The following is a 27,803-nucleotide window of genomic DNA, read 5'->3' as shown; positions in this document are numbered from 1 at the left end:
ACCATGCAGTGTAAGTGTGTTAGCAGGAGGGTGGGTGAGGTGTCACCATGCGGTGTAAGTGAGGGAGTAAAAGGAGAGCACCTGGTGTATAGGACAGCAAGTGGTTGAAGGAATCAAACTCTATGTCCGTAGTTAGTAAGACAGTGCACTGGAAGTAACTGAATGATACTGGAAAAACAGATGCTTGCGGTCAAAGAGTGGGCATTCAGTCTTAGGACCTGGCCTTTGGAGATGGCAGATGAAATGGAGCTAAAGTCACTGGAGATGAGAAGGTGCTCGTGGACTCAGCTATTGGTTCTCAGATGCCCAGGGACACAGTTCAGAATACATGGAAACATTTACTTTTAGATTTCGGGAATCAGAGATACGAAGATGCTAGGTCACCCAGCCTTCATTGGAAGTACTGGGGGGAGGGCAGGTAATAGAGTAGGAAAATGCACAATTCTAATATTTCTGTTTTCCTTTTTGGTGGAACAGTTAAAAGGATCGAGAGGGAAGAGGAAGAGGAGGAAGAAGCCCTTCCTTTAGATATGATGGATGAGGATGACTTACAGCTGATGAAAGATTTAGGACAAAAAGCATCTTTTCTCACAAGAGATCTTTCTTCTAGGTAATAGTTCATCTGAATTATGACTGCATTACGATGTTACAAGTGTTCTGTTGTGTTTTCTAGTGGTTTCTGAACATGAGACCCAGGGCCCAATACATAGGAGACTCCTGTTCTCACTATGTAGCCTGGTGTGCTATGGCTGATGGTCCTCCTGCCTCAGCCTTCAGTGTGCTGGGATTATAGGCACGTATCGTCTTGCCTGGTTTACAGCGACTTTCTAAGTGATAGTTAAACTAATCTGAAAGGAGAGAAGAGAAAATGTTTCATCAGATTGGCTTATAGCAGTGATTCTTAGCCTTCCTCATGCGGCCCTGTAATATAGTCCTTGTGCTGTGGTGGTGACCCCCAACCATAAAATCACGTTTGTTGTTACTTCATAACTAACTTTGCTATTGTTATAAATCATAATGTAAATATTTTTGGAGATTGAGGTTTGTCAAGAGGGTTGAGAACCACTTCCTTACAGGCAAGCCTGTGGGACATTTTCTTGATTGAAGTTTGATGTGGAAGGGCCCAACCCACGGTGGGTAGTGCCATCCCTTGGCAGGTGATCCTGGGCATTGTAAGAAAAACTGAGCACTCTGGTAAGCACTGCTCCTCCATAGCTTCTGCTTCAGTTCCTTCCTTGAGTTCCTGCCCTTCATGATGGGCAATTGTAAGATGAAATAAACCCTTGGTTTCTGATGCTTATTACCACAGTAGAGACTCAGCTAGAACAATAAATACCCTTTAAAACTGAAAGTGGGCTTTTTTTCTGCAGTGAACCAGTTCATATCAAGAAACGAAAGCATGAGAGTGTGATAGAGAAATATGAAAAAGTGCCAAGAACTCTGCAAACTGCACCAGAGAAGGAGTTGATTCATCTGCTTCCTATCAAGGATAAGAGTGGTATAATCCCACAGGCGCGGGAGAAGCCAGGCGAGTCTCAGGCTGACTTACTAGTTACGCCTCATTTTCACTAATAGAGCACAGTTAGTTAGTTTTTTTTTTTTTATTCAAAGTTTAATTATATTTTAGCTGTTAGTCATAGGCTAAGAGTAGCTGCCATTAGCATATAGCAGACTCGGTGATGCTGGCCAGGGTCACACAGTTCTTTCAGCTATCTGTTGCATTAGGACTGCAACTAGAGCTACAAGGTTTGGGTGATTGTGTCTTCAAAGAGGGAAGGGGATGGGACAGAAGTAGAGAAAGAAGGAGAAAACGTTTTTGTGAAACAAAACAGAAAAAGGCACAAATCAAAGACAAAGTTATAGTGATTTATAGCAAAGCACGTACTCATGAAACTCCAAGGCAAAACCCAAAATCCGCCAGCCATCTTGGAGGAGCTTTGCTGGTGCTTCCTCGGTCACTCGATGATAGGGTATCCTGAGATCTGTGGTAACCACTGCTCCCTCATGTCTGTTTTGTGTTTTACCACTTAATGTTGTCATGGCTTTAATATGTAAATCTGACCAATAGTTGCTGACATCCAGCAAGAAGAAGAGGATGAGGAAGAGCTGGAAGATGAGGAAGGTAATGAGACGTGTCTTTGTATCTGACAAACGGTTAGCTCGGGATTGCTCTTGGGCATGATGAGTGGAGTTAATGTTAGTTAGGCAGTGTACCTAGAGTGGGCACCGTAGAGTACTGCTCCAGAGCCCACCCTTTTCCTGTGCTTGAAAGGCTCACCTTGTGGGATATGATAGGCTTTTTTTATTAATGAATTAATTTATTTGCTTCACATTAATATATATATGTGTGTGTATATATATATATATATATATATATATATATATATATATATATATATAAAATTTATTTATTTACTTATTTTTTTGATTTTTCGAGACAGGGTTTCTCTGTGTAGCCCTGGCTGTCCTGGAACTCACTCTATAGACCAGGATGGCCTCGAACTCAGAAATCCGCCTGCCTCTGCCTCCCAAGTGCTGGGATTAAAGGAGTGCGCCACCATGCCCAGCTTGATATACTTTTTATCGTGGAAAAATGTGGACAGTTTTTTCAGTGGTGAGGCAAACATGAAGAATTATAATTATGACTGCTTGAATCCTTTTAATTATAAGAGAAGGACTTAAACTATTTCTTTTTAAGATAGAAAAATTGAATTTTTTGATGTGAAATTTCTTTTTAAGTACAATTGTGCTAGTATATGTCTTTTTCAGATACTGAAATGTGGGTTTTTAATATTTAAAACATTTTTGCTGCTTATTTAAGTCTTTTAAATGATATTTTTATTTATTGTGCATGTGTGGTTGTGAGGTCAGACTCTTGGCAGTGGGCTCCTTCTGCTCGCTGAGCATCTCACTGTCACTCATGTTCACCTTTTTTCCTTCAGACTAGTTCTCACACTGCAGCTAGGTTCACCTGGAACTTACTCCATAACCCAAGATGGTCTCAAACTCATGGCAGTCCTGAGTCAACCTAGCGAATGCTGGGATTACAGGTGTGAGCCACCATGTCCAGTAGAATAGTTTTAACTAATCAAAATGAACCTGAAAGTACATCTTACTTGAAACCGTTAGTTTAGAATGTATGACAGCAAGCTGGTTACATTTTACTTTTAGCAGACCTCATTAAAAAGGCATAGGAAGTTACAGATCAGCTGCTGTATTAAACCGGTTTCAATCATACAGATTATACTTACACATTTATTGCCTAGTTTTATTCTTAAGGTATCAGTCAAAGCACTGCAGAGTTGAAAACAAAAGAAAAGTGTTTTGTACTTTAAGGAAGTACCAAGTCAGAGCTGGGATATAGCAGCTGCAGCGGCACACACCTTAAATCCCAGCACTCGGGAGGGAGTCAGAGGCAGGCGGATCTCAGTTTGAGGCCAGCACAGTGAACAGAGTGAGTTCTAGGACAGCCACAGCTACACAGACAAAGTTTCTTTAGCTACTGAAATTGTGGGCTTATTAGCATGGTAGTTAAGAGTTCGAGCTTAGGCTTTGGGTCGTTTCTGTCAGATTTTGAAACTGAAGTTAGTCAAGCTCCTTTGTTTTCTTATCCATGAAATGACACATGTGTGTACTAGTGTAAGAACGGTAGTACCTGTCCTACATGATTGTTGAGAGGCTGAGACACCGCAATAAACACAGATTCTCCATTATCTCCATTAATGTTAATTGTGAGTTTAGTATGAATTTATTAGCTCTCTGTGAATAAAGGAATATTTAAGGAGGAAAGCCCCATTTCTTTCAGAGGTCATTGAAGACCCCAGGAAAGAGCTGACCAAAGAAGAGCATGTGATTGAGAGAAAGAAGAAACTACAGGACAAGAAAATACAGATTGCAGCCTTGGCATCTGCTATTCTGTCAGATCCAGAAAGTCATGTGAGTGGTTTTAATTACGTGCAAACCACAGTGTGTTAAAGAGCTCTAGTTTCCTATAAGTGCACACAACTGGAAAGAATGAACTAAACATAGGTTTGAGTTGAGTGAAGAACAGATGGAATCTTAGTTTCATCCTGTATCTCAGCCTAATTTTTTTCATGAGCTTAGAACAGCCATTTATATGCTGAGATTTATTTTGCTCATTTGTAAGCAAAGATACAGGGGTTATCTTAGTAACTCTGAAGATAGTAAGTGTCTCCTACAGATTTGCCTGACTGGTTTATAGAGGGTGTGTGCGTGCCTGTGTGCGTATGTATGTATATGTATATGTAATGTATGTGTGTGCACGTCACATATGATAATAATGAAACCTAGGACCTCAAGCATGCTAGGAAATTTGCCATATCACTGAGCTACTTTCCCAGCCCTTATACCTGTCTGTCTGTGTCTGTCAGTCAGGGTCTTTCTAGACTGGCCTCAGACTACCTTGAGTTTAGGGATATTATCTGTGTATCATCATGCCTATCTGTGTAGTTTTTAATAAGGAACTTTCTATATAAAAGTCAGTGGAATTAGTTCAGGAATATGTGTAAATAGGAAATACTGTACAATCCTTAGCACTTGGGAAGCTGAGGCAGGAGGATTCCCACTAGTTCAAACTCAGCCTGTAAGATCCTTTCTCAAACACCAGAGAAACAAAAAGGAGGAGGGAGAGAAGGAAGCAGGAGGGAATCCGAGAGGCTGGAGGAAAAGAGGACAAGAAGGAAGGCAGGAAGTGCAGGAGTGAGGTAGAGGGAGAGCTGCAGATGACTGCCATTGGGGCTTGGGGAGAGTGGTGAACGGAAACACAGGAAACCTCAGCTTCAAATTTGGCTTCGCCAGCTGCTGTTTGAGATGGGGTGAGTCATTTTATCCAAGGGTCACTTTATTCTTTAAAAAAGAACCACATTAAACACTTGGTTATGAGGATTAAATGAGAATAAATATAATACTATATTAAATCATGTCATTCCTGTTACTGACTTTTCCAGCCTCTGAATATGATAGGTATTTATTTATTGAATGATAAATTAGATTTACATTAAACATTATTTATTATTGTGGGGGAAGGGATTTGTCACAGGAATGTGAGAACAACTCTGGAGTGGGTTCTCTTGTTTCATCTTCACATGGGTTTCAGGAATTGAACTCAGGTTTTCAGTCCTGCTCATGTGAGCCAAACTTTGAGTAGTGCCTGTTACATGAGTCAGAATCGGTGGGGAAGTTAGGATGGGGGAAGTTAGGATGGTCTCATCTCTGTTCTACTACTTAGTTACCACAGAACCATAGAGGTATCATTTTAATTTTTAAAAATAGTTTATTTTTGAGAATTTCATAAATGTATATAGTCAAATATAATCATAACCACCACCACCCCTGCTGTTTTTGTTGTTTTTGATAACCCACCAAGTCCAATTAGTGAATTAGTGCTGCCCAGATGTACCTGGTTTTGTTGATTTCTTTTTTTCTTTTTTGGTTTTTAGAAATAGGGTTTCTCTGTGTATGTAGCCCTGGCTGTCCTGGAACTCTCTGTAGACCAGGCTTGCCTCAAATTCACAGAGATCCACCTGCTTTTGCCTCCCAAGTGAGTGCTGAGATTAAATGTGGGCACCACCATACCCAGCTCCTAACCTACTTAAAGTTTGTACTCGCCTACATAACTAACATGGTTTCCATCTAACTCTTGTGGTGTGTCCAATGGAATTTAATATAGCTTGGGTCTGAGTCATTAGGTGAATTCCACTTGTGATGTCAGATGTTAGGCTGTTGTCTATTGCTCTGAAATGTTTTGCCATGATTTCTGTAATCTTACAAATGATTGCCTTAACAGATTAAAAAACTGAAAGAGTTGCGTTCCATGCTGATGGAGCAGGACCCTGATGTGGCTGTCACTGTCCGGAAGTTGGTTATCATCTCACTGATGGAGCTGTTTAAGGACATCACTCCCTCGTATAAAATCCGGCCCCTAACTGAAGCGGAAAAATCTACCAAGGTGATGCTAGAGAAAATTACTGCATAAAATAAGCCAAGAGTTTTGGAAGGTTAGAGGTGGGAAAGCAGGGGTCATTGCTGTTTGATCTGTGCTCCTGCCCCACCTTGCCCCAAGTGCAAGGCACTTGTTTTATGCCTGTTTTTGAATTTAATGCTCAGATACTTAAAATTATTTTGATCTTTACAGATTCGTAAAGAAACCCAGAAGTTAAGAGAATTCGAAGAAGGCTTGGTTAGCCAATACAAATTTTATTTGGAAAATCTGGAGCAAATAGTTAAAGGTATATTAAACTTTTTTTTTTTTAATGTAACCCTAGCTGTGTTGAAACTTAGTACCTAGACCAGGCTGGCCTCAAGCTCACAGAGATCTGCCTCCTGAGGGCTGACTCTGCCTCCTGAGGGCTGGGGTTAAACTTGTACCATCATGCCCAACAGTTAAGCATATCTTAAAAGTACATACATTCCCAACCTTCTGCTTTCTGTGAGAGCCAGTCTAAAATCAGACTTCCTGGGCCTGGGCTATAGTTCAATTGGAAGAGTTCTTACCAGGCATTCATGATGGTTCCTGTCTCTGGCACTGCATAAACCAGGTGAATGTGGGGGTGCACACCTGTACTCTCAGCACAGGGGAGGTGGAGGCAGCAATATCAGAAGTTCAGGGCCAGTCTCACAGGGGGTTCAAGACCACTGTATGCCAGAGAGGAGACCCTGTTTCAAAGTACAGAAAGACTTTCAGAGTTCGGCCTTTCTCCAACATTTACATAATAAATTATATGCCTTATTTCATATAATATTTCATATAACTTAAGTTGTAGTAATATCACTTAAATCGTATGATTTATGAGAAGCAGTTGGATATATGGACATGCAGTGTTTAGATATTTTATCGACTATTAAGTATTAAGCTCCTTGTTTCTGTGGTTCTTGGGTTTCCTTTTGTGGTGCTGGGGATTGACTTCAGGACCACACGCACACTAGGCAAGCACACTGCAACTGAGCTCTGTACCCAGCACGCTGCAGTCCTTCATAGGTAGCCATGTGTTTGTTGAATTTATGAACAGTTGAGATCTCTTTTTTTCTTTTTTCTTTCTTTTTTTTTTTTTTAAGATTTATTTATTTATTATATGCGTGTACACTGTCGCTGACTTCAGACACTCCGGAAGAGGGCATTAGATTTGCTACGGATGGTTGTGAGCCACCATGTAGTTGCTGGGATTTGAACTCAGGACCTTTGGAAGAGCAGTCAGTGCTCTTAACCGCTGAGCCATCTCACCAGCCCCTTTTTTTCTTTTTTTAAGTTTTAAAACTCTAGAAAAAAGGTTGTACTTTGAAATAGATGTTCAAACCTTTAAAATTAGGTAGGATGATAAACTCTTTCCACACATTTTGGGAAAATGGGAGTGTGGTGAAAATTTGGTGGTGAATGGAGAAGAAACGTAGATGTCTAGGTAAGATGCTTTCATCTCACTGGAATCCTTTCCTGCGTGCTAGGACCAAAGACTACCTAGTTACCAGCTGAAGCAGTGCTGCTGAGTCTCCTGGTGGTCCAAGTAGGACAGGGAAGTGGTAGAGTGGACATACAGTAGAGGTGGGATGCTGAAACACTTGGATTTGATTTTTTTTGCCATTGGCAAGCCCCAGGACAAGATCAGTCAGTCGAGACCTTGTCTCAACAAATAATGTGGAGAGCCTGGAGAGACAGCTCAGGAGACCTAAGTTTGGTTCCCAGGACTCAAGTCAGACTGCTTACAACTGTCCCGGCCTGTGGGACAGTCAAACAGGGTCTAAGGAACCACCTGTGGAGAGAATGAAGGGTGAGAAACACAAGGACAGACACCAAGTCTGATTGATCAAGCTGTCAAATTTTTATTATTCCCAGGCAGGTTTTATGCCCACAGAAGCAGGGTATGGGGAGGGGGATGACGCAGAATCACTTTGTTTCTGGGGGAACACACCTGTTCCCAAAAGCAGGCTATTGGCTAAGTAAAAAGTTCAGCAGGAGGAACAGAACAGAATGGGTTGCTAGGTACCTGTCCACAAGATCTATAGCTATTTTAACTGGGGGTAGTACTTTCCCACAGAGGCCTCAGCTTTTTCCCACAAAAATATCAATTAAGCTAGTACTTTTCCATAAGGCCAAGACTTTGTAAGTAAGCACTTATGGCTGACAAAGCTGTTAACATTCAAACAGGGTCTCTCCTAACATACAACTGCCTATAAAGCCAGCTCCAGTGAATCTAGTGCCTCTTCTGACCATGTGGATATCTGCATTCACATGTTCCCATAGACACATGAACACATTTAAAAAAATTAGTTGAAAGGTGACACAAAAAGACATCTGGTTTTGACCTCTGGCTTTGGCATAGATATGGAAGTGGGCACAGAATTATACACAGTGCACACATATAAAAGAATATAATGTAACTATACTAAGAATGAAATTAAGCAGCCGGGCGTGGTGGCGCATGCCTTTGATCCCAGCACTCGGGAGGCAGAGGCAGGCGAGTTTCTGAGTTCGAGGCCAGCCTGGTCTACAAAGTGAGTTCCAGGACAGCCAGGGCTACACAGAGACACCCTGTCTCGAAAAAAACCAAAAAAAAAAAAAAAAAAGAATGAAATTAAGCTTAATACTAAGTTACATATATGCACATTACTACACACACACACACACATATATAATATATATTATACATAATATATATATATAACACACACACATGTAAGATTTGTGGGTATACATGTGGGTGCACATGTGGCATAAGGGAATGTGTCTGGTGGGCTGTTCATAGGAGTCAGTTCTCTCCTTCCATCCTGTGGATTCCAGGGGTTGAACTCAGGTCCATTACTCACTAAGCCAATGTACTGGCCCCACATTATCATCTGGTCATGTAACTACTTTGAAAGATTAATAAGATGATTTATGTTTTTTTCTCTTTTCTGGTCCCAAGATGAAACCCCAGTGATTACAGTAATTGCATTTGTGTTTTAATTAGACTGGAAGCAAAGGAAGCTGAAGAAGAGCAACGTGGTGTCCTTAAAGGCCTACAAAGGACTGGCTGAAGTGGCAGTGAAGAGCCTGTGTGAGCTGTTGGTGGCCCTGCCCCATTTTAACTTTCACAACAACATCATTGTACTGATTGTCCCTCTGATGAACGATGGGTCAAAACCGGTGGGTTGCTCTAAGAACTGGTTTGTTGCTCTTGTCCTTACGGAAAGATTACACACTGTATTTCATCTTACCCCTAAGTTCTTTATAAGCTGTTAGTGATAACTTAGTATCAGTTTATCACTGTCTCTTAGAGCATTAGCTTAGTGAGCACTTCTCCATGAAGGCTCTAACATCTTAGGCTGCAGAGGAGAGCCCTCCAGCAGCAGGGTTGCGGATCCAGTGTCAGCACTGCTTTATTGTTACGCTTTCTCCTTCAGGTATCTGAAATGTGTTGCGAAGCAGTAAAGAAACTCTTTAAACAAGATAAATTAGGCCAAGCTTCTCTTGGTGTAATTAAAGTCATCTCTGGTTTTGTAAAGGGCAGAAATTACGAAGTTAGGCCAGAGGTAAGCCTTTCTTTTTTTACTTTGATTTTTTTTTTTTTAAATTACAAAGTGATTTTTATTGTTTCAAGAAATGTATTTACAGATGTATTTATATAAGGTGAAAAGTTAAATGTATCCATTCACTAACTGAGTGTTGCTGACAGTTTAAGTGTAGCCGTCTAGGTGGACTTTTACAGAAATATATGCATTCTTGTTTCAAAACTTAAAAAAATAGGCTTCTAGTAGGAACCCTTGTCGACAGGAGTGTGACAAGATGTGTGGTTGACTTGAGCATCCCACCCAGGCACATGCAGTCCTGCTTGGTAGATAGTGAGTTGTCTCAAGAGGTTTTATGATGCAGTCTGTGTGGGAGAGAGAAGTCACTGTCTCTATCGGTTTTTTATATTGTGAGTATTTACGAATTAGATTTCTTTGTATTATGAGTATTATGATTTCTTGAATAGCGTTAGTGGATCCAGTAGTAATTATTTAAAAATGGTCTTCTAACAGTATTGTGTTAATCAGGCTGTCATTACTGACCTGAGTCATTTCCCAAGTGGTGGCCCAGTCCTCATCACTGCTGATTAATCTCTTGTTAGTTTGTGAGGTGGAAAGCTGCCCATGTGCACATCTTTGTGTGTGTGTGTGTGTGTGTGTGTGTGTGTGTCTGTGTGTGGTATTGGACTTGTGAACTTGGGTCTGTGCGTGCATGTGCTCAGGTGTACATATGTGATGTGGACAGTACATTCCTTGGTTGCCGTCCACTTTTATTTTATTTTTGAGACAGCCTCTCACTGAACCTGAAGCTCATGATTTGGCTGGCCACTGAACTTTGAGATCCACCCCGTCCTCTCCCCCAGGCACAGTACCACACCCAACTTTCTATATCTGTACTGGGGATCTGAACTCAGGCACTTTACTGAGTGAGCCATTTTTTACGTCATGTTCACATATTAATAAAGATTTGCTTCTCTGTATGCTCTTACAAAGATGTTTCTCATTAGAAAATTTAAATTTATGTAATGAGAACTAATGAAGGATGAAAGACAAAAATAACCGAGAAGCAAAACTTTAAGCTAGGTGTTTGTTATTTCATACTCTTTGTTTGCCTTCAGATCTCTTTCAATTCCTTTTCCCCTTTAAAAAGTGGTGATACTTCGTTGAACCGCCAAAATAATAAATCACAGGTTTCTACTGCTGCCTGTGCTGCTGCTGCTTGTCCCCCTCCCCTCCCCTCCCCTTCCCCCCCCCCTCTCTCTCTCTCCCTGCCTCTGTCTTCTGAGCGCTGGGATTGAAAGTGTGGGCCACCACTGCCAGCATTAACCATCTTCCTAAGAGAAAAGATAATCATAGAGCTTGAATATGAAACTCAGCTAAAGAGAGATCCTTTTAACTTTAGTGATGCTAGAATAAAAGCTACATTCCCCAGCCCCCTACAAACTATACCCTGTAATTTGGGATTGTTTCTCATTGGCTAGTAATATTTTATGAGCACACAGAATGCCTACAAAATATTTGAAATTTATCCTTCTAATACCGAGAATGACTTTAGATTTATTTCACTTTATGCCTTTTGTTAATCATTTTTCTCTCATGCTTTTAGTCCTGTTACCTGAAATATCCATCCCTTCTAGGTATGCATGTTGGGACATTGAAAGAGTCAGAACCTATGGTTGGCGAGAGTTTGCCCCATGTAAGCTGCTGTGACTGAGAGTTCAGTGAGGGGGTTTCTTCAAGAGGCAGAACAGGGGCTCAGTCTTTGTGCTAGTTTGTATTGTGAGGACCATGAGTGCTGGCACTGTTAATTGCAAAACTGGGTAGAGTACGGATAGTTTAGAAATGTCTTGATCTTTTTCCATACCATTCCAAATCTCTTTCTGGCCATTTGCTCTGTGCTATCTTGTCTCCCATTATCAGACGAGGGTAGAACTCTGTACTGATGTGGTAAGATATTCTACACACTTAGAGTAAGTTCTTCTCTACAGAGTCTTTGGGTATAGTAAGCTGTATGTTTGTTGTTTTTTTTCACTATTAGATGTTAAAAACATTTTTATGCCTGCGGATCAAGGAAGTAGAAGTGAAAAAAGATACAGAGGACATTAACAAGCCCAAAAGGTTCATGACTTTCAAGGAAAAGAGAAAAACTCTATCAAGAATGCAAAGAAAGGTTTGGTTTATTTTCTTTTTCATCTCGCATTATAATCAAAGTATAAATAGATAAGTCTTGTATATGTATTTAATGTATTCTGATTACCCTCTCCCACTGTTTTCTCAAATCTCTCTGCCATCTCTATCAGTCCCTCCACTCCCAAAGATACACACATCAGCCCACTGCAGTTTAAGCAAGGCTACCTGTGACTATTGAAGTATCAGTTGAAGCCAGGTGGGGTTAACTATGGCTACAAAAATGCAAGGTCATTTCCCCTAATCCCTCAGTAGCAAATAGTTTGACTGTTAGCACTAGGCCTGCCTGAGCTCTTCCTCCCACTGTGCCTGGCTGTTGTTAACAGGTCCGTTCTTGACCTAGTACAGGCATCCATTGCTGTGATGAATTTGTGATTGCAGTGGTTGTGTCTTCTCAGAAGAGGACATTTCCTAGACCTCATCCTATTTTCCCGCTTACAGTCCTTCCTCCCCTTTCCTGCAGTGTTCCCTGAGCCTTGGATAGGGTGATGAAATGGTTTGTTCAGGCTGAGCACTCAACTATCATTTATTTTTATTCTTCTTTTTTTATTAGATATTTTCTTTATTTACATTTCAAATGTTATTCCCTCTCCTAGTTTCCCTTCTAAAAAATCCCCTATCCCCTCCCTCCTACCCCTGCTCCCCAACCCACCCACTCCATTCCTGGCCCTGGCAGTCCCCTATACTAGGGCCTAGAGGGAGGACTGTTCCAGATAAATCCAGCTTGATTTCTTTATGAATTCTTGATATCGTCACGAATGCAGATATGTGGTCTCTTCAGTAATAGGGTCTTATTGTTTAGTTCTAGTGGGCCGCCAAGAGGAATGGCAGAACCTGTATTGGTTTAGGGGACTTCTGGGGCCTCTTTGACCTACACAGTGTACCAGGAGCTGTCTACTCCCAGCACTGGGGTTTTGTTTAAAATTGGCAGCTTCTGGAATCAGCCTTGCTGGTTGATCTCTCTTCACACTTTTCCTTTTTTAAAAAAAAAAAAAAAAAAATCACTTTAAAATTTTGTTACAAGATAGGCTTTTTCATACGGCTTTTTTATAGGCCTTGGGCTTGGTTCTCCCTTCCCACCATGTTTTCCCTGTTTACATCTGTATAGCCCCAGTATCCCCCTCTACTGTTGTATTATACATCCTGCTACCCCCTCCGTTCAGGCATCTTCCTCCCAACACCTTGAGCTTTCCTAGTCCTGGCTGTTCTGGAATTCACTGTCTAGACCAGGCTGGCCTAGATCCTCCTGCCTCTGCATCTACTTCTGCCTCCTGTGTGCTGGGATTAAAGGGGTGGGCCACCACCCCTGGTCTTACAGGCACCCTTGAAGGCACAGACTTTGAGTTTGGAAGCTAGAATCTTCATATGAGGTTGAACATGTGACATTTTTCTGTGCCTAGTTCTATTACCTTATTCAGTATACTTTTCTGTACTTCCAGTTGCCAACAAATTTTGTGATTTAATTTTCTTTAGAACAAAATAAAGTTGTATTGTGTATATGTTCTACATTTCTACTATGTTGGGAATGGAGCAGCAGTGAACTTTGATGAGCAAGTGTCTCTATAGTAAAATCTATGTCCAGGAGTAGAATACCTGGGTCACATGGCAATTCGGCCTCTGGCTTTCTTAATCTCCACACTGATTTTCATAGTGTCTCTATCATTTTACACTCCCGTCAAGAATGAGCAAGAGTTGTTCTTGACTCTCTTCCTCTTCACTGTTTGTTAATGATTTTTGTTTTGGGTATTGTTGTTGTTTTCAAGGCAGGGTTTCTCTGTGTAGCCCTGGGTGTCCTGGAACTCACTCTGTAGACAGGACTGGTCCTCAAACTCAGATCCACCTGCCTCTGCCTCCTGAGTCCTGCATGTGCCATTACCACCTGACTGAGGTTGCATTCTTGATGTTTTGAAATTTGATTTTTTTTTTCATTTTTAATTTTTTAATTAATTAGTATCCATAACACTGTTGCCCCCAGTTCCTCCACAGAGTCCCTCCCCCACCTCCCTTCCCTTCTTCTCTGAGGGGGTGGGGCCCCCTGGGTATCCTCCAGTCCTGGCACATCAAATCTCGGCCGGGTTAGGCGCATCCTCTCCCACTGCAGCCAGACAAGGCAGTCCTATGTGCTGTGGACCAGTCCAGCTTGTGTATGTTCTTTGGTTGGTTGCTTAGTGTCTAGGAGATGCCAAGTGTCCAGGTTAGTTGACTCTGTTGGTCTTCCTGTGGAGTTCTTATCCCCTTCAGGGCCTGTAATCCTTCCCCCAGCTTTTCTGTCAGAGTTTCCAAGATCCATCTAATGTTTGGCTGTGGGTATCTGCATCTGTTTCAGTCAGCTGCTGGGAAGAGCCTCTCCTAGGATAGTTATGCTAGGCTCCTGTCTGCAAGCATAATAGAGTATCATTAATAGTGTCAGGGATTGGTGCTGGCCCATGGGCCAGTTATTGTTGGCCATTTGTCTCTGCTCCATTTTTGTCCCTGAATTGTTTTTAGATAGGACAAATTTTTGGTCAAGTTTTGTGGATGGGTTGGTGTCCTTATCCACTGGGGTTCCTGCCTAGCTACAGGAGGTGTAGCCTCTTCTGGCTTCATGTCCCCATTGTTAGGCTTCTTGGCTAAGGTCACCCTCATTGACTCCTGGGAGCCTCTCCCATCCCAGGTCTCTGGGACTTCCTAGAGATTCCCCTTCCCCTCCCCCCTCCTGGCAGCTGCAGATTTCCATTCATTCTCCTGTCCCTCTGGCTCTCTCTCCTGTCTCTCCCCATACCTGATCCTGACGCCCCCCCTCCCCCATTCCCTTCCCACCTAGGTCCCTTCCTCCCTCTGCCTCTTTTGACTATAGGATGTGCCATCACCACCTTGCTAAAGTAGCTGTGGTCTTGATGTTTTGAACATTAATTCTTTATGTGTTCTAGGTAACATTTCTCTGCCGGATACATACCTGGCAAAGATCCCTCCCATTCTGTGGACTTCACATGACTTTGCTTGTCTGTACAGAGCTTTTTAGTTTCACAAGGTCCCATTGACTAGTTGTTGGCCTTATTTCTTGAGCAACCAAAGTTCTGTTTATAACATCTTCGCCAGTGTCTGTGCTGTAGGGGTCTCTCTACCTTCTCTTCTAATAGTTGCAGGGTTCAGGTTTCAAAGTGATCTTTGATCCATTTGGAGTTAATTTTTATGCAGGGCAAGAGATAGAGGTCTAATTTCCTTCTCCTTGTTTACATCCCATCTGAATTTCCCAGCATTTGCCGATGATGCTGTCAAGAAAGGTCCCGCTATGTAGCCTAGGCTAGCCTTGCCGTTTTCTGCCCTTAGCTCCAAAATGCTGGGGTTGTAGGCCTGTTTCACCGTGCCCAGTTCTACATCAGAGTTAAATCATAAAAATTGTGAAGTCTGGGCTGTGTGTGTGCTTTAATTATATATTTTTCTAGCTACTTAGGAGGTGGGATGATTGCTTGAGTCCAGTTCGTGACTAGCATCTGGAAACTAACAAGATTTTTTGCTTAAAAAAGGAAATAAATTAAGCAAGTTTAAAATCTAAACTATTTAGAGAATTTTGTTTTCCCCACTTTTTGTAAAAAACACCTTTCTTAAATGAACTTGGACTGACAGCTGTTAGCAGAGAGCAATAGGTGAATTTTCTTTTCTTTTTTCCCCACTATGCAGACTTACCCTTAGGTTGGTTAGAGCTTTTTTTTTTTTAAGTTTTTAGTTACTTTTCATGTATGTGCACATTTGTGCACATGTGACTGTTGTTTGTGTTTGGGGGTCAAGAGACAGTTTGCTGAAGCTTTCTCCTACCGTGCGGGTTCTAGGGATTGCTCTCAAGTCAGCAGGCTCGGCAAGAAGGCTGTCCTCACAGCCACCCCCTTCCAGCTTAAATAACTGCATTTCCTTATTTTTTTTGCACATGTCTACAAAAAGTTGTTTGAGTCATGAAACACAGATTACCTTTTCTTGACAGTAAGTGTACACTTGTTTGTTTTTTTATTGTTTAGTGGTTTTATTGGTTAAAGTTCTAATCTCTTAGATCTGGGTTGAAATCAGTCACTTTTCATTTACTGGAATTTTTGAAGGTTGATTTAGAAGGACACAGTATCTACCCTTAAGGGTCATTTTACAGTTTAGATGAGATGGCACATGTACATAAACGTAGTTGTTAGCACTGTTATGTAAGTATCCATTCTTCCGCCTTTTTCCAAGGGACAACCAGTATGACTGATTTAGTCAGCTTATGGATCTTACCCGTGCTTTGTTCGTGTCATATTCATAGACAGTATATGGTCTTACCGTGTTTTACTATGTATATGTACATACATATATACACACACATGTAAATAATGTTTTTCCTTTTTTCTCTTTTCAGTGGAAGAAAGCAGAAGAGAAACTGGAGCGGGAACTTCGGGAGGCCGAAGCTTCGGAGAGCACTGAGAAAAAGCTGAAACTGGTGGGCAATTCCACTCTGTCATACTCTCAAAATGTTTTGTTAAATGATTTTAATTATAAATTCTTTCGACTTAAAGGTATATCACTTTGATTTATTTGATGGGTTTTAGGTATATATATTTTTTGACATATAAGGAAGTATGAGGTGATGCAGTCCAGTTTATGAAATCACCGGGCCTTCATTCTATTTTGTTCTAGAATCTGCATTCTCAGGGGATGAGAAAGGGAAAAGAAGCTTTGGCTTTGAAAGTTGTGATTATTCTAACTCGTAGAGAACAACCAGCTAGCTCTAAGGCGCTCTTGTCTGCTTTCTCTGCCAGCACACCGAGACGCTGAATATTGTGTTTGTGACCTACTTCAGAATACTGAAGAAGGCCCAGAAGTCACCTCTTTTGCCAGCGGTTCTAGAAGGCCTTGCCAAGTAAGGGCTGTGTGGTCTGTAAATACCGATGGGCAGCATAACCGAGGCTCTCAGAGTGCCCCATGTTGTCCTAACGCTACACTTCTTGTGCTGTGCCTTTGGCTTTTCTCATTTTAAATCTTTTAAAATTGATTCTTTTTTTCTTCTGCTTAATGTTTCTGGCATCCCTAAGATTCACCACCCAGTTCTTGATTCTGTTCTGTTGTATGTGTATGGGTGTTTTACCTTCATGTATGTCTGTACACCATGTGTGTGCATGGTGCCCTCAGAGGGCGGAAATGGGCATTGGATTCCTGGGATTGGAGCTAACAGATAGTTAGCTGACGTCACCTTCCTCTGGAGGGACACATGCCCTTAACCATAGGGCCATCTTTCCAGCCCAAATTCTTGATTCCTTTTTGTACTACACTGTTGGTGTTCTGCCAGCCGTTTGTGGGGGTCAGACACACATGATTCTTCAGTCTGTTTCATTAACCCAGCTTGCAGATCATGCCTCTAGTTCACTGCATCTGTTCCTGTTAAAATAGATCTCATATGTGCTGTCAACACTGATGATCTTAGGGAATGTTAGCTCAAAGTAATAGTTATTAAATCTGAGGTGGTACCTTGTACTCATTGCTATCCTATACGCTATAATGCACACCACTGATGCAATTTGAAACTTACAGCTAGCCTCATTAGGTAGCAGGGATTTAGAAACAGACTTGCAAATGCAGCTCTGGCTGGAAGATAGGAGTTCTGTTCTTACAGTCTGAGTGGTGACTGGAGCTCACAGGGCAGTGCTTCCTTATGAAAGATTATGTCCTTGTCATCAGAAACCTCCAGAAAAGGCAGAGCGAGGGAGGGATTATGAAACCTGCTATTTTGCTTTTGTTTGTTTTGACATGGGGTCTTCTCTGTACTCCAGGGTAGCCTAGTAGTTCAAACTGGCCTTTAACTTGTGGCTTCCAGGTGGGAACCAGCATTTCTAGTTCCTGACTGCTTTATTTTTGTTTTATGGGTAACTATGTAAAAAATAGGCTCATTTTTTTTTTCAAGTAATATATGCTCATTTTATAAGTCCAGAGACTAAGAAATGTAAATACGCCTTCTCCATTGTGTTTGTGTGTCTGCTTGTCCTTTTCTGACACATAAATGGAAGAATATGTGTGTAGTATCTTTTAAATCCCCTTAAGTTACTCAAGGATCTCCCCATGGTAGCACATAGAGAGCATTCTTCTTCTTCTTTTTAATATTTTATTTTTATTTTTAGGGATTTTTGAAGAAAGGTCTTTTGCAACCCACTAGCCTCAAACTTGTATAGCCAAGGATGACAAATTTTTGATCGTTCTCCTCCACTTCCCAGGTTCTGGGGTTATAGGCACGCACCTCTTACTTATATCTTCATGAACGTGAGCACATGTGTTCTCAGGTGAAAGAAAGGCCATTCTCATTTTAAATTCTGGTTAGTAATGCCACACGTTGTATAGGGTGTGGTGGCTCATGCCTTTAATCCCAGGAGGCAGAGGCAGGCAGATCTCTTTTGAGTTCTAGGCCAACCTGCTCTACAAGGTGAGCTCTAGGATAGCCAGAGCTACACAGAGAGCCCTGTCTTGAAACTGCCCCCCCCCCCCCAATAATGCCACATTACTTCCCATGACATTTATAGGAGCGCATGTGGCATCTCTCACTTTGTTCAGAGGTCTAACAGATGCTTGGACCTGTTGTTTGTAGTGTACAGAATATTCTTACATCTAGTAGCTAAGATTCCTGAACTCTGCTGTCTCATTGTTTTAAGAAATAGAGGCCTCGGGCAGTCAAGTGATTCGATGTAGTATCACATAAGTCATTAGGAGCAGAACTTTAGTCACCCGTCCAGTAATTTTAAATTTTATTTTCAAGCATATCATAGTATCCATATTTCCAGGTTAAGTGCCAAGGATTGAGAGCTTCTATGTGCTCCACCTAGCAGCATACTCTCGAACTCCCAAAGTCCAGGCTCTTATAAGAGATTGGTTGGTTGGTTGATTGATTGATTGATTGATTGATTTATATGAGTGCTCTGTTTGTATATATCCCCCCAAAGAGGGCATCAAATCCCATTACAGATGGTTGTGAGCTACCATGTGGTTGCTGGGAATTGAGTTCAGGACCTCTAGAAGAGCAGCCATCTGAGCCAGCAGCCGCTGAGCCATCTCTCCAGCCTCCCCCAACCCCATGTTTTTATGAATGGTAGAGTCCTTTCCATTTACTGCTCCCTGTCTGCTGGGACCCATATTCTTATGAATGACAGAGTCCTTAACATTTACTGCTCCCTGTCTGCTGGGAAGCTTGCTCTTGCTTCTGTTGCCTCTTTTATGACTTGTCGGAGCCCTGTGCATTGAGTCAGGGCACGGGTTAATTGTTTGTCAGGACAGAGTATTTTTGTCTGGTGCCTCATATTCCTACCAAGTATATTGCCCAGTAGTGTGAGAATTGTGTAAAAAGTCAGTTTGAATTAAGTGAAAGCTATCAGTGATCTATTACTTCCATTACAACTAACAATTAGAAATAAGTAATACTTACAGTGTTGTTTTAAAGTCAAGCTGTAACCATATTTTTGGCTATTTTATTGGGTTCTTTTACCTTTTCCACCCCAGTCTCTTCCAACCCCCTAATACTAGGTAGGAAAGAAAGAAGGTTAGAGGGGAAAGGGCATGGTGATCTCATTAGGCTACTTCCTGCTGATGAGGGGCCTCGAGTTCCTTGGGGCAAGTCTGGTCTTCCTCAGCAGGATATCCAATCCAGTGTTTTCTTGTCTCTTTGCTCACTACCATTTGACAGACTGCAACAGCAGCAACCAGCAGCAGCCTCTGCAGCCTCGTGGGGCTCTGGCACTTTTATATCCTCTCAATCGTAATCTATCTGCAGTTGGCAAAATCACGCCCCTGCCAGAACACCAGGCAAACTGTACTTAGCTGCTGTGGACAACCTGGAGCCAGTCCCATATCCCACACCTGGGATTAACAACAGCAGAGTCACATAAAACTGTTTTTTAAAGAAACCCAAATTCTCACTGCATCTGTTTTTACTATTTTTTGTTTTTGCTTGCTTTATTTCTGCTTTTGGATTATTTATTAATTAAGCTTTATTTGGTTCTAGGTTTGCACATCTTATAAATGTGGAGTTTTTTGATGATTTATTAGTGGTTCTTCATACTCTCATTGAGTCTGGTGTAAGTAACTTTTATCAGTGATTACATTTTAAAGATATAAATGGCAGAAATCACTCTCATTTGTTTTGTTTCTGTTTCATTTTGTTTCTCTAAAGGATCTAAGTTATCAAGAAAGTCTCCACTGTGTTCAAACTGCTTTTCATATTCTTTCTGGACAAGGTAAGTTACTACTTTAGGCTTCATTCCCTTTGTCCCTGAAGACTAACTTAACCTAACTTGAGTTTGTTGTCATCTCAAAGGTGATGTTTTAAATATTGACCCGATGAAATTCTATACACATCTCTACAAGACACTGTTCACATTACATGCAGGTATGTTTTTGAAGATGCTTGCTTGGTATATATATATATATATATATATATAGTCTTAGAGTGTGTTTGATCATAACTGTAGCCGATGAGAAACAGGATCTGCTGCACAAGGCTGATTTGCCCTTGCCGTGCACCTGTAGTTAGTGCTGCACAAGATTTGGGTGGAAGGACTTCTGGCATTGACTGGAAATGCAGCCCAGCGCATCTCTAAGGCTCTCTTGGCTAGGAGGATGGTTTGCAGTGGGCATGACAATTCATCATGGGGTCTCTGAGTTCAAGAAGTGGCATAATGAAAGCATAACGAGAATGACCCTGAAGGATGTCTGTTTTAGGTGCTACCAACGACGGTATTGAGATTGTGCTCCACTGCCTCGATGTCATGCTAAGCAAGCGCAGAAAGCAGGTTTCTCATCAGCGAGCGCTTGCCTTCATCAAACGCCTTTGTACACTTGCTCTGCAGGTTCTTCCAAATTCAAGTATTGGCCTTTTAGCAACTACCAGGATATTGATGCATGTAAGTAAGAGCATAAAGAAGCAGAGCTTAGTTCTCTCGGTGTACTGGCACTGTGCTTGTTTGTACGCATCTCTTTCCTTTGAATGTTTCCTTTTTATTATAAAGTAATTCCTAGCCAGATGCAGTGGTTCATGCCTGCAGTTATATAGGATACTGATGCTGAAAGACTGCTCAAGCCCACAAGTTTCAGGCCACCCTGAGCAGCAGAGATATGTGAGTTTGAGACCAGGCTGGTCTGCATAGCTCATTCCTGGCCAGCCAGCGCTACACAGTCAGACCCTGACTTGAAAGATACTGCTGGTAGACTGTAAAAACGGAGCAGCAGGTGTGCGCTCGTTACTGCCCTGCCTGCTGCCCTTATGAAGGGTGCTCTTTAAACTACTGTGGGTTTAAGAAATGGGTAGCACTAGGATTTGCACTCACACAGCTTGACATTTTAATGCTTCCTTGTTCTCCTAAGAATATAGAAATTGCTGTTATAAATGATGCTCTAACCAATGTTAGTACATTCAGTGTTTATCTGTAAGAGAGATCCCTTAAAGTGAGATTAGAAGATGTGAAAAATATGACATCTTTGCAGATTAGGTAAATCTTTACAAACCAAGACATTCTTTCATGATATACATGTAAACTGTTTCTTGTTAAAGCTAGGTTTAAAGATTTTAAAATTGTAGCTCTTACTATAACTGCAAATTCCAATACAACTGTAGGGCAGTCGCATTCTTTAAGATACCTTAGTTAATTCTTTTTTGTGTGATGTTTTGGCAGACTTTTCCCAGAACAGATCTCTTGCTTGATAATGAGTCTCAGGGCAGCGGGGTGTTTCTACCTGAGCTGGAGGAGCCAGAGTACTGTAATGCACAGAACACCGCACTGTGGGAGCTACACACACTTCGGGTAAGGGGCCGTCCTTTCTTCTCTCCACTCCCCTCTCCTCTCTTACCACCCCCCCCCCAACCTGGTTTATGAGTGAACAATGTTTTCACCTTTTCCTTGAGTAGCTATTGCCAGAATGCATATATGTGTTTTCTGGAATGCCTTCTGTGGGGTCGTTACTTAAATACTGTACTCCTGAAGCTGCTGAGTACATTTCTAAAAAAGCAGAACATGATGTAGTTTTGTAATGAGCATATGGAGATTTAATGAAGTCTTTCCCCAACACTGTTCAGAAAAGAGGATTTGTTATCAGGCACATTTATACAAGGAGACTGGTAGGCTCCATTACGAAGTAGTTTCACCTACAGTGCCAAGATCTGATAGTGAGTCCAGCGTTAGAGTGAGCCTAGAAACTGTGGTAACTTACTTCTCACTATGAAATAGAAACTGCCTTTTATTATTTCCTTTTATATTGCTAACTTGGTAATTTAACAGGTGTATACTTTAATCCTGAGAACAAAGGGTTTGTGTTTTGAGATAGAGTCTCTCTATGTAGCCCTGGCTGTCCTAGAACTCAGAGATCTATGGAGACTTGGTATTAAGGACGTGCCCCACCACACCTGGCTAGTAATATGTTCTTTTAAAAATTTGAAAGTTTTACTAAAAATTAAAATAAAATCATATTATTTTCTCCCTTCCCTCTCATGTCCATCTCCTTTCGTGTCCATCTGCCCTAGCTCCCTCTCAAGTTCATGGCCTTTTTTTCTTTATTTGCTAACATATATATTATATGTATATATACAGATTATAAGCATATCAACACATACATATGCATAAATACATAAACACAACTTTCAGAGTCTGTCTGTTGTTGCTCGTATGTATATGACTTCAGGCTGACTTCTCACTGTTGGCTAGGAGCTCAGCCCTGGGAAAGACTAACTTCCTACTTTGTATCTGCAGTCCTTAGTTACCTTTGTTTAGGGCTTTGCTTAGGAGTAGGGCCCTTGTCAGTTCTTCTTTCACATTAGCATGTCTCACACATGTGGGATGCTGTGCTTGTTCAGATCATGTTTAGGCAGCCATGTTGCTGAGTTAGCATGGGTGGAAGCTTCACTATCATTTCAGGGAGACACACTCTCACGACAGATTTTCTGGGTCAAAGGCCAATACTCTGTATATGTGTTTGAAATGATCTGTGTTCATGTTTTTGTTGATTATCTTTTTTGGGTTGGATTTAAAAAAATAAGCTGTGGTTTGTGTTTTTAAATAATGAATAATGTTTGTGAGATAGTGAATAATTGTGAAATAGTGAATAATGTTTCTTTTCCTCTTCAGAGACATTACCATCCCATTGTGCGAAGGTTTGCAGCACATCTGCTTGCTGGGGCACCATCCGAAGGCTCTGAGGCCCTCAAGCCCGAGCTGAGCCGAAGGTAGCATTTGCCACTGCATTGCTCTATGTGCCTGCCTTTTGAGACTCACTGTGTAGCCCAGGCTGGCCTCGAACTCACTGTGTAGCACAGGCTGGCCTGGAACTCACTGTGTAGCCCAGGCTGCCCTGGAACTCACTGTGTAGCCCAGGCTGGCCTGGAACTCACTGTGTAGCCCAGGCTGGCCTGGAACTCACTGTGTAGCCCAGGCTGCCCTGGAATTCACTGTGTAGACCAGGCTGGCCTGGAATTCACTGTGTAGATCAGGCTGGCCTGGAACTCACTGTGTAGCCCAGACTGGCCTGGAACTCACTGTGTAGCACAGGCTGGCCTGGAACTCACAGCATAGACCAGGCTGCCCTGGAACTCACAGCATAGACCAGGCTGCCTTGGAACTCACTGTGTAGACCAGGCTGCCTTGGAACTCACTGTGTAGACCAGGCTGCCCTGGAACTCAGGTCCTCTTGATTCTGCCTCCTGAGCACTGTTACTAATGATGTGTGTCACCTGGCCTGTTTAGGGTTTGTTTGTTTGTTTGTTTGTTTTGTGCTTGGGATCAAACCCAAAGCACCAACTTAGTCTAAGACTGAAAGTCTCTGACCTGGCCCTTATCCTTTTATTTTTGTGTGTTTCTTTGGGCGTGTGTGTATGAGAGCTTGTGGAGACTAGAGGTCAGATTGTGTGTTGTTCTTCAGAAGTCATCCACTTTATTTTTTTGATTCAGGATCTAGACTGAACCCCAGTGATCTTGTTTCTCAGTCTTTCCACTTTGTGACTACAAATAACTATGCCTGACTTTTTTTTTTTTAATCATCGGTGACTAGGCTTGAACTCAGGTCCTCAAGCTTGCATGATAAGCACTTTAGCAAATTAGTTATCTGCCTAGCCTGAGGCTTTTCTTTCTTTCTTTTCTTTTTCTTTTCTTCTTGTAAGTTCATAGATTTCTTTAATTTAGATATTATAGATGAATTGTGGGCTAGATTGACTTCATACTGTCTTTAGAGTATGAGCAAAAATGAAAGAAATTTGTATTTTTGTTTGATTGTTTTAGACAGGGTCCCATGTATCATTCAGGTTCTGCTTCCCCATCCATAGCAGAGTGATCAGCCCTCCATCACAGCCACTGGATCTTGAGTGGGGGTGCAGGACTGAACAGTGGGTGGGGGGACAGTCACACAAGTCCAGACTCTTGGGAGACATGCTTCAGTTTCATTTAATTGGGGGTGTGAGTAGGGGCTTTAGGGTGAGTGTACATCATTGGCCAGGGCCAGGGTGCTGGGGATGCCTCATTAGCGTAAGGAAGAATTCCAGGTGCTGCTGGAAATGACCTTATAAGGGGAAAGGAAGTTTTAACCTGGCTACTGGGCTATGTAACCTCCTCCAGTGGAGCAAAGGTGTGTGTGTGNGGGGGGGGGGGGGGTTACAGGGCTACGTGCACAGGGACACACAGGCCCGGGACAGGGGCCAAGCCATCCTACTACTGCCAATTTCCAGAGTTTGGACATGTCTTGACCTCAGTCTTGCTACAGGCCTGCTTCCCCTGGTCCCATAGCTCCCTGGCCTCATACCCATGTAGTCTATGATGGGTACAAACTTAACCATATAAGAATTTATATGTGATGACCTTACAGTCTTGTTCCCTTTCCCTCCACTTCCCAAGCACTGGGATTACAGGTGTGCCCCACTATGCCTGGCTAGTTGTTTCCTTTTAAGATTGTAAAACTTGTCTTGAAATACTAGATTTAGTTATTTCATACGGAAGATTTTTGTTTAAATTTAGTTATGTGTGAGTGTTTGGTTTACATATATGTCTGAGCACCATATGTATGCTGCATGCTCATGACCTCCTGAAACTTGAGTTATGAATGTTTGTAAGCCTAGAAATTGTAGGTGCTAGAAATTGAACCTGGGTCCTCTGCAAGAGCAACAAGTGCTTTTAACCACTGAGCCATCTCTTCAACCCCTATTTTGTACTTTTAAATTGCCAATATAGTAAGTAAGTCCCTCCAAATAAGACTCAACTCTGCCATTTGCTATAAACCCTTTGTGGTAGACAGAGATGATGTTTGCCCATACTAAATGCAGCTGCTGCTTTTTCTTTTTCAACAGTTTCCCATGTCTCCCTCCCGCCTTACTCCTTTTCTTTCTTTTTGCATTGCAAGGAGCATAATTAGCACAGATCTGGCGTGGGCTGGGCAAGTACCATTCATCAAGTCTCAGCCCCAACTGACTTGTGTTGTGTTGTGCTGTGTTTTTCCAAACAGATTTTCTCTGTGTAGCCCTGGCTTTTCTGGAACTCACTCTGTAGACAAGGCTGTCCTCTAACTTGATTGTCTGCCTCTGCCTCTGCCTCTGCCTCCCTAGTGCTGGATCAAAGGTGTGTGCTACCACTGCCCAGTTCTAGTTTGTATCTTTAATGAATGAGTTGATTGAATGTTCTTAAAGTCACACAGATAATGATAGTATCTCTGCATATCTTATATTTTTACTTTAGATCTGCAGTTGAACTTTTTGAGACTTACAGCATGGCAGCAATGACATTCAACCCACCTGTTGAATCTTCACACTCCAAAAGGAAGGTATGTTTTTTTATAAACAGAATAAACATTAAATCAATTTGTCTGTTAGCAATTCAACTCTACTTTGCCAGGTTTTTTTTTTCTTTTTTGAGACATTGCTTTGTAGTCCAGGCTGACCTTGAACTTACTGACTTGCCTTAGCTTCCCATTAATTAGGCCTATATGTGTTAGGCACAAAGGCCAGGCTCTAGGAGTTTAGATTGGGGTAGATTCGTGGTGCTAGAATTCTAAAGAGATGGTTGATGAGACTTTTATTCAATCTAGTGTAGAGCAAAGACCTGACCAGGAATCTCTCTTTACTGTGTTTCTTTTCTTGTTGCTTTTGTTTGTTTATTTTGAGACAGTTTCACTATGAGCTCTAGCTGGTCTAGAACTCACTGTATAGGCCGGGCTGGCCTTGAACTCACAGAATGTACTCTTCTGTACTTTCTGAATGCTTAAAAGCATGTGTCGTCACTGCATGCAACCCCATAGATTCTGTTCTATTGGTTGGTGTTCACTGGCAGTGGTTTTGGCTTTGCTCAGATTGGTTATTACTTATAATGTGCGTGACTTTAACTATTAATTTTAACTTTTTTCAGGATAAATTTTTACCAGGAGACTCATTTTTGAATGAAGATTTAAATCAACTAATCAAAAGATATTGTAATGAAGCTGCTACTGAGATACCACTGGATTTCACCAAGTGTTTGAAAAGCTCATCACGGTAGTACAAAGAGTGAATGGGCTGTCTTATGTATTTGTATGTGCATGTACAGAGACACATACAGATATGTGAGGGCCTGTTTCTTTTTGTACAAGGAAGACTTACTAAGAATGATTATTTGAGAACTGGAGCAGGGCCACAGAAGACCCTGCTTATTGGCTTGCTTTTCATGCCTTGCTCAGCCTGCTTTTTTATACAGTCCACACCAACTTGTCCAGGAATGGCACTGCCCATCAATCATGAAATCTACAAATGCCCTGCAGACATGCCATAGTCTAGTCTGTGGAGGCAGTTATTCAGTTGAGATTTTCTCTGCTTGGATGACTCCAGTGTATAAGTAGACAAAACCTAAACAAGACAGCTATTAAATTCTCTTTATAACTAAAAAATATTGTTACTGCAGCACCATAGATGAAAGCAAATAAAATAGATTTTGTGGTTTGGTTTTTTAACCTTCATGGTTTTTTTTCTTTTTAATTTTTTGATTTGATTTAATTTGATTTGATTTTTTTTTATGAATTTATTTACTTATTCACTTTACATCCCCATCGCAGATTCCTTTCCTTCTAGTCCCCCTCTCCGATGACTCCTCCCTCCCACCCCCTCCCCTTCATTTCTAAAGGAATGAAGGTCCCCCCTGGGTATCCACCCATCCTGGAACCTCAAGTCACTACAGGGCTAGGTGTATTCTCTTTTACTGAGTTCCGACAAGACAGCCCAGTTAGGGGAACAGGGTCCACAGGCAGGCAACAGAGTCAGGGTAAGACCAGCTCCAGTTGTTGGGGGATCCGAATGAAGACCAGCCTGTACATCTGCTATATATGGGGGGCAGGGGTGGTTCAGTCTCTGGGAGCCCCCAATTTTGTGAATTTTTTGATAAGTTAAAGTTAGACTCTTGTTCATTGGCTCTTGTTGAGTGACACAATAAGGAATGACCAAATCTGACCCTTAGGGAGGAATGAGTGCTCTCGTTGCTAGTGTCAGGGAGAGTGTGAGAATCTAGAGTCTTTGAAGTTGGGTTAATTTATTACCTGAGAGTGATAGGGGAAAATTGCTCAGTAAGATGAAAGGTCCAAGATTTCCATTGTGCCATAGGAATATCAGTTCTTGACCAACCAGGAAAGTGTTTTTCTCTTAAATTCTTACAGATAAAAACTGTATATGTTTATAAATAGAGTTATAAAGAACTATTTTATATAATAGCTATTATCATTGTAGAAATGACTTACAAATACAAAATGTGTGCATAAATATTTTCTGCTATTAACTGAATAAAGTAGCTCGATTTTTACTTCCTAGTCTTACGAGGTTTTGTTTGTTTTTTAAGTGAAAAGCTGTTCAGCAAATAGACTTAATTCAGTGCCATAGAAGCCAGTCATTCTAGGACTTAGAGTTCTTTCCTCATAAAAATGTGAAAGCAGAAAATCCCTTCACCTAGAAGAGTCAGGGATAGTGACCAGTTACCAGTTTAAAGTCAGCCTTTACTTTTTTTTCCTAATTAAGTTGGGCATGTGGTGTGTGGGCAGAGAAGAGGCAGGCAGTTACTGGAGGAGAGAGTGGGGGAACAGTCACCAGCTGGATTTGAATTTGAGTGGATTATGTGTGAGTTCTGGAAGTAAGTCTTTTTCTTTCCTTTTTTTTTTTT

The 27,803-nt window shown here is 41.6% G+C and overlaps 1 protein-coding gene across 1 annotated transcript in view; it reads left to right on the top strand.

Annotated features, from left to right (window-relative positions):
* The window catches only part of Noc3l (NOC3 like DNA replication regulator), a 29,884-nt gene extending 3,274 nt beyond the window's left edge, over positions 1–26,610 (top strand). Inside the window, exons 3-21 of the mRNA XM_021201412.2 lie at positions 478–610; positions 1,371–1,528; positions 2,069–2,122; positions 3,806–3,936; positions 5,807–5,968; positions 6,155–6,248; positions 8,961–9,136; positions 9,394–9,522; positions 11,537–11,668; positions 16,046–16,126; positions 16,446–16,546; positions 19,667–19,739; positions 19,835–19,898; positions 19,979–20,050; positions 20,383–20,564; positions 21,333–21,461; positions 22,779–22,876; positions 25,368–25,452; positions 26,034–26,610. Coding sequence (XP_021057071.1) covers positions 478–610; positions 1,371–1,528; positions 2,069–2,122; positions 3,806–3,936; positions 5,807–5,968; positions 6,155–6,248; positions 8,961–9,136; positions 9,394–9,522; positions 11,537–11,668; positions 16,046–16,126; positions 16,446–16,546; positions 19,667–19,739; positions 19,835–19,898; positions 19,979–20,050; positions 20,383–20,564; positions 21,333–21,461; positions 22,779–22,876; positions 25,368–25,452; positions 26,034–26,162 — 2,183 coding nt within the window. The 3' untranslated portion in view covers positions 26,163–26,610. The remainder of the gene's footprint in view (positions 1–477; positions 611–1,370; positions 1,529–2,068; positions 2,123–3,805; positions 3,937–5,806; positions 5,969–6,154; positions 6,249–8,960; positions 9,137–9,393; positions 9,523–11,536; positions 11,669–16,045; positions 16,127–16,445; positions 16,547–19,666; positions 19,740–19,834; positions 19,899–19,978; positions 20,051–20,382; positions 20,565–21,332; positions 21,462–22,778; positions 22,877–25,367; positions 25,453–26,033) is intronic.
* The last annotated feature ends 1,193 nt before the right edge of the window (positions 26,611–27,803 follow it).

Source organism: Mus pahari, chromosome 1, assembly GCF_900095145.1.
Source record: "Mus pahari chromosome 1, PAHARI_EIJ_v1.1, whole genome shotgun sequence".
NCBI lineage: Eukaryota > Metazoa > Chordata > Mammalia > Rodentia > Muridae > Mus > Mus pahari.
This window is presented reverse-complemented; position numbering and strand designations above follow the sequence as displayed.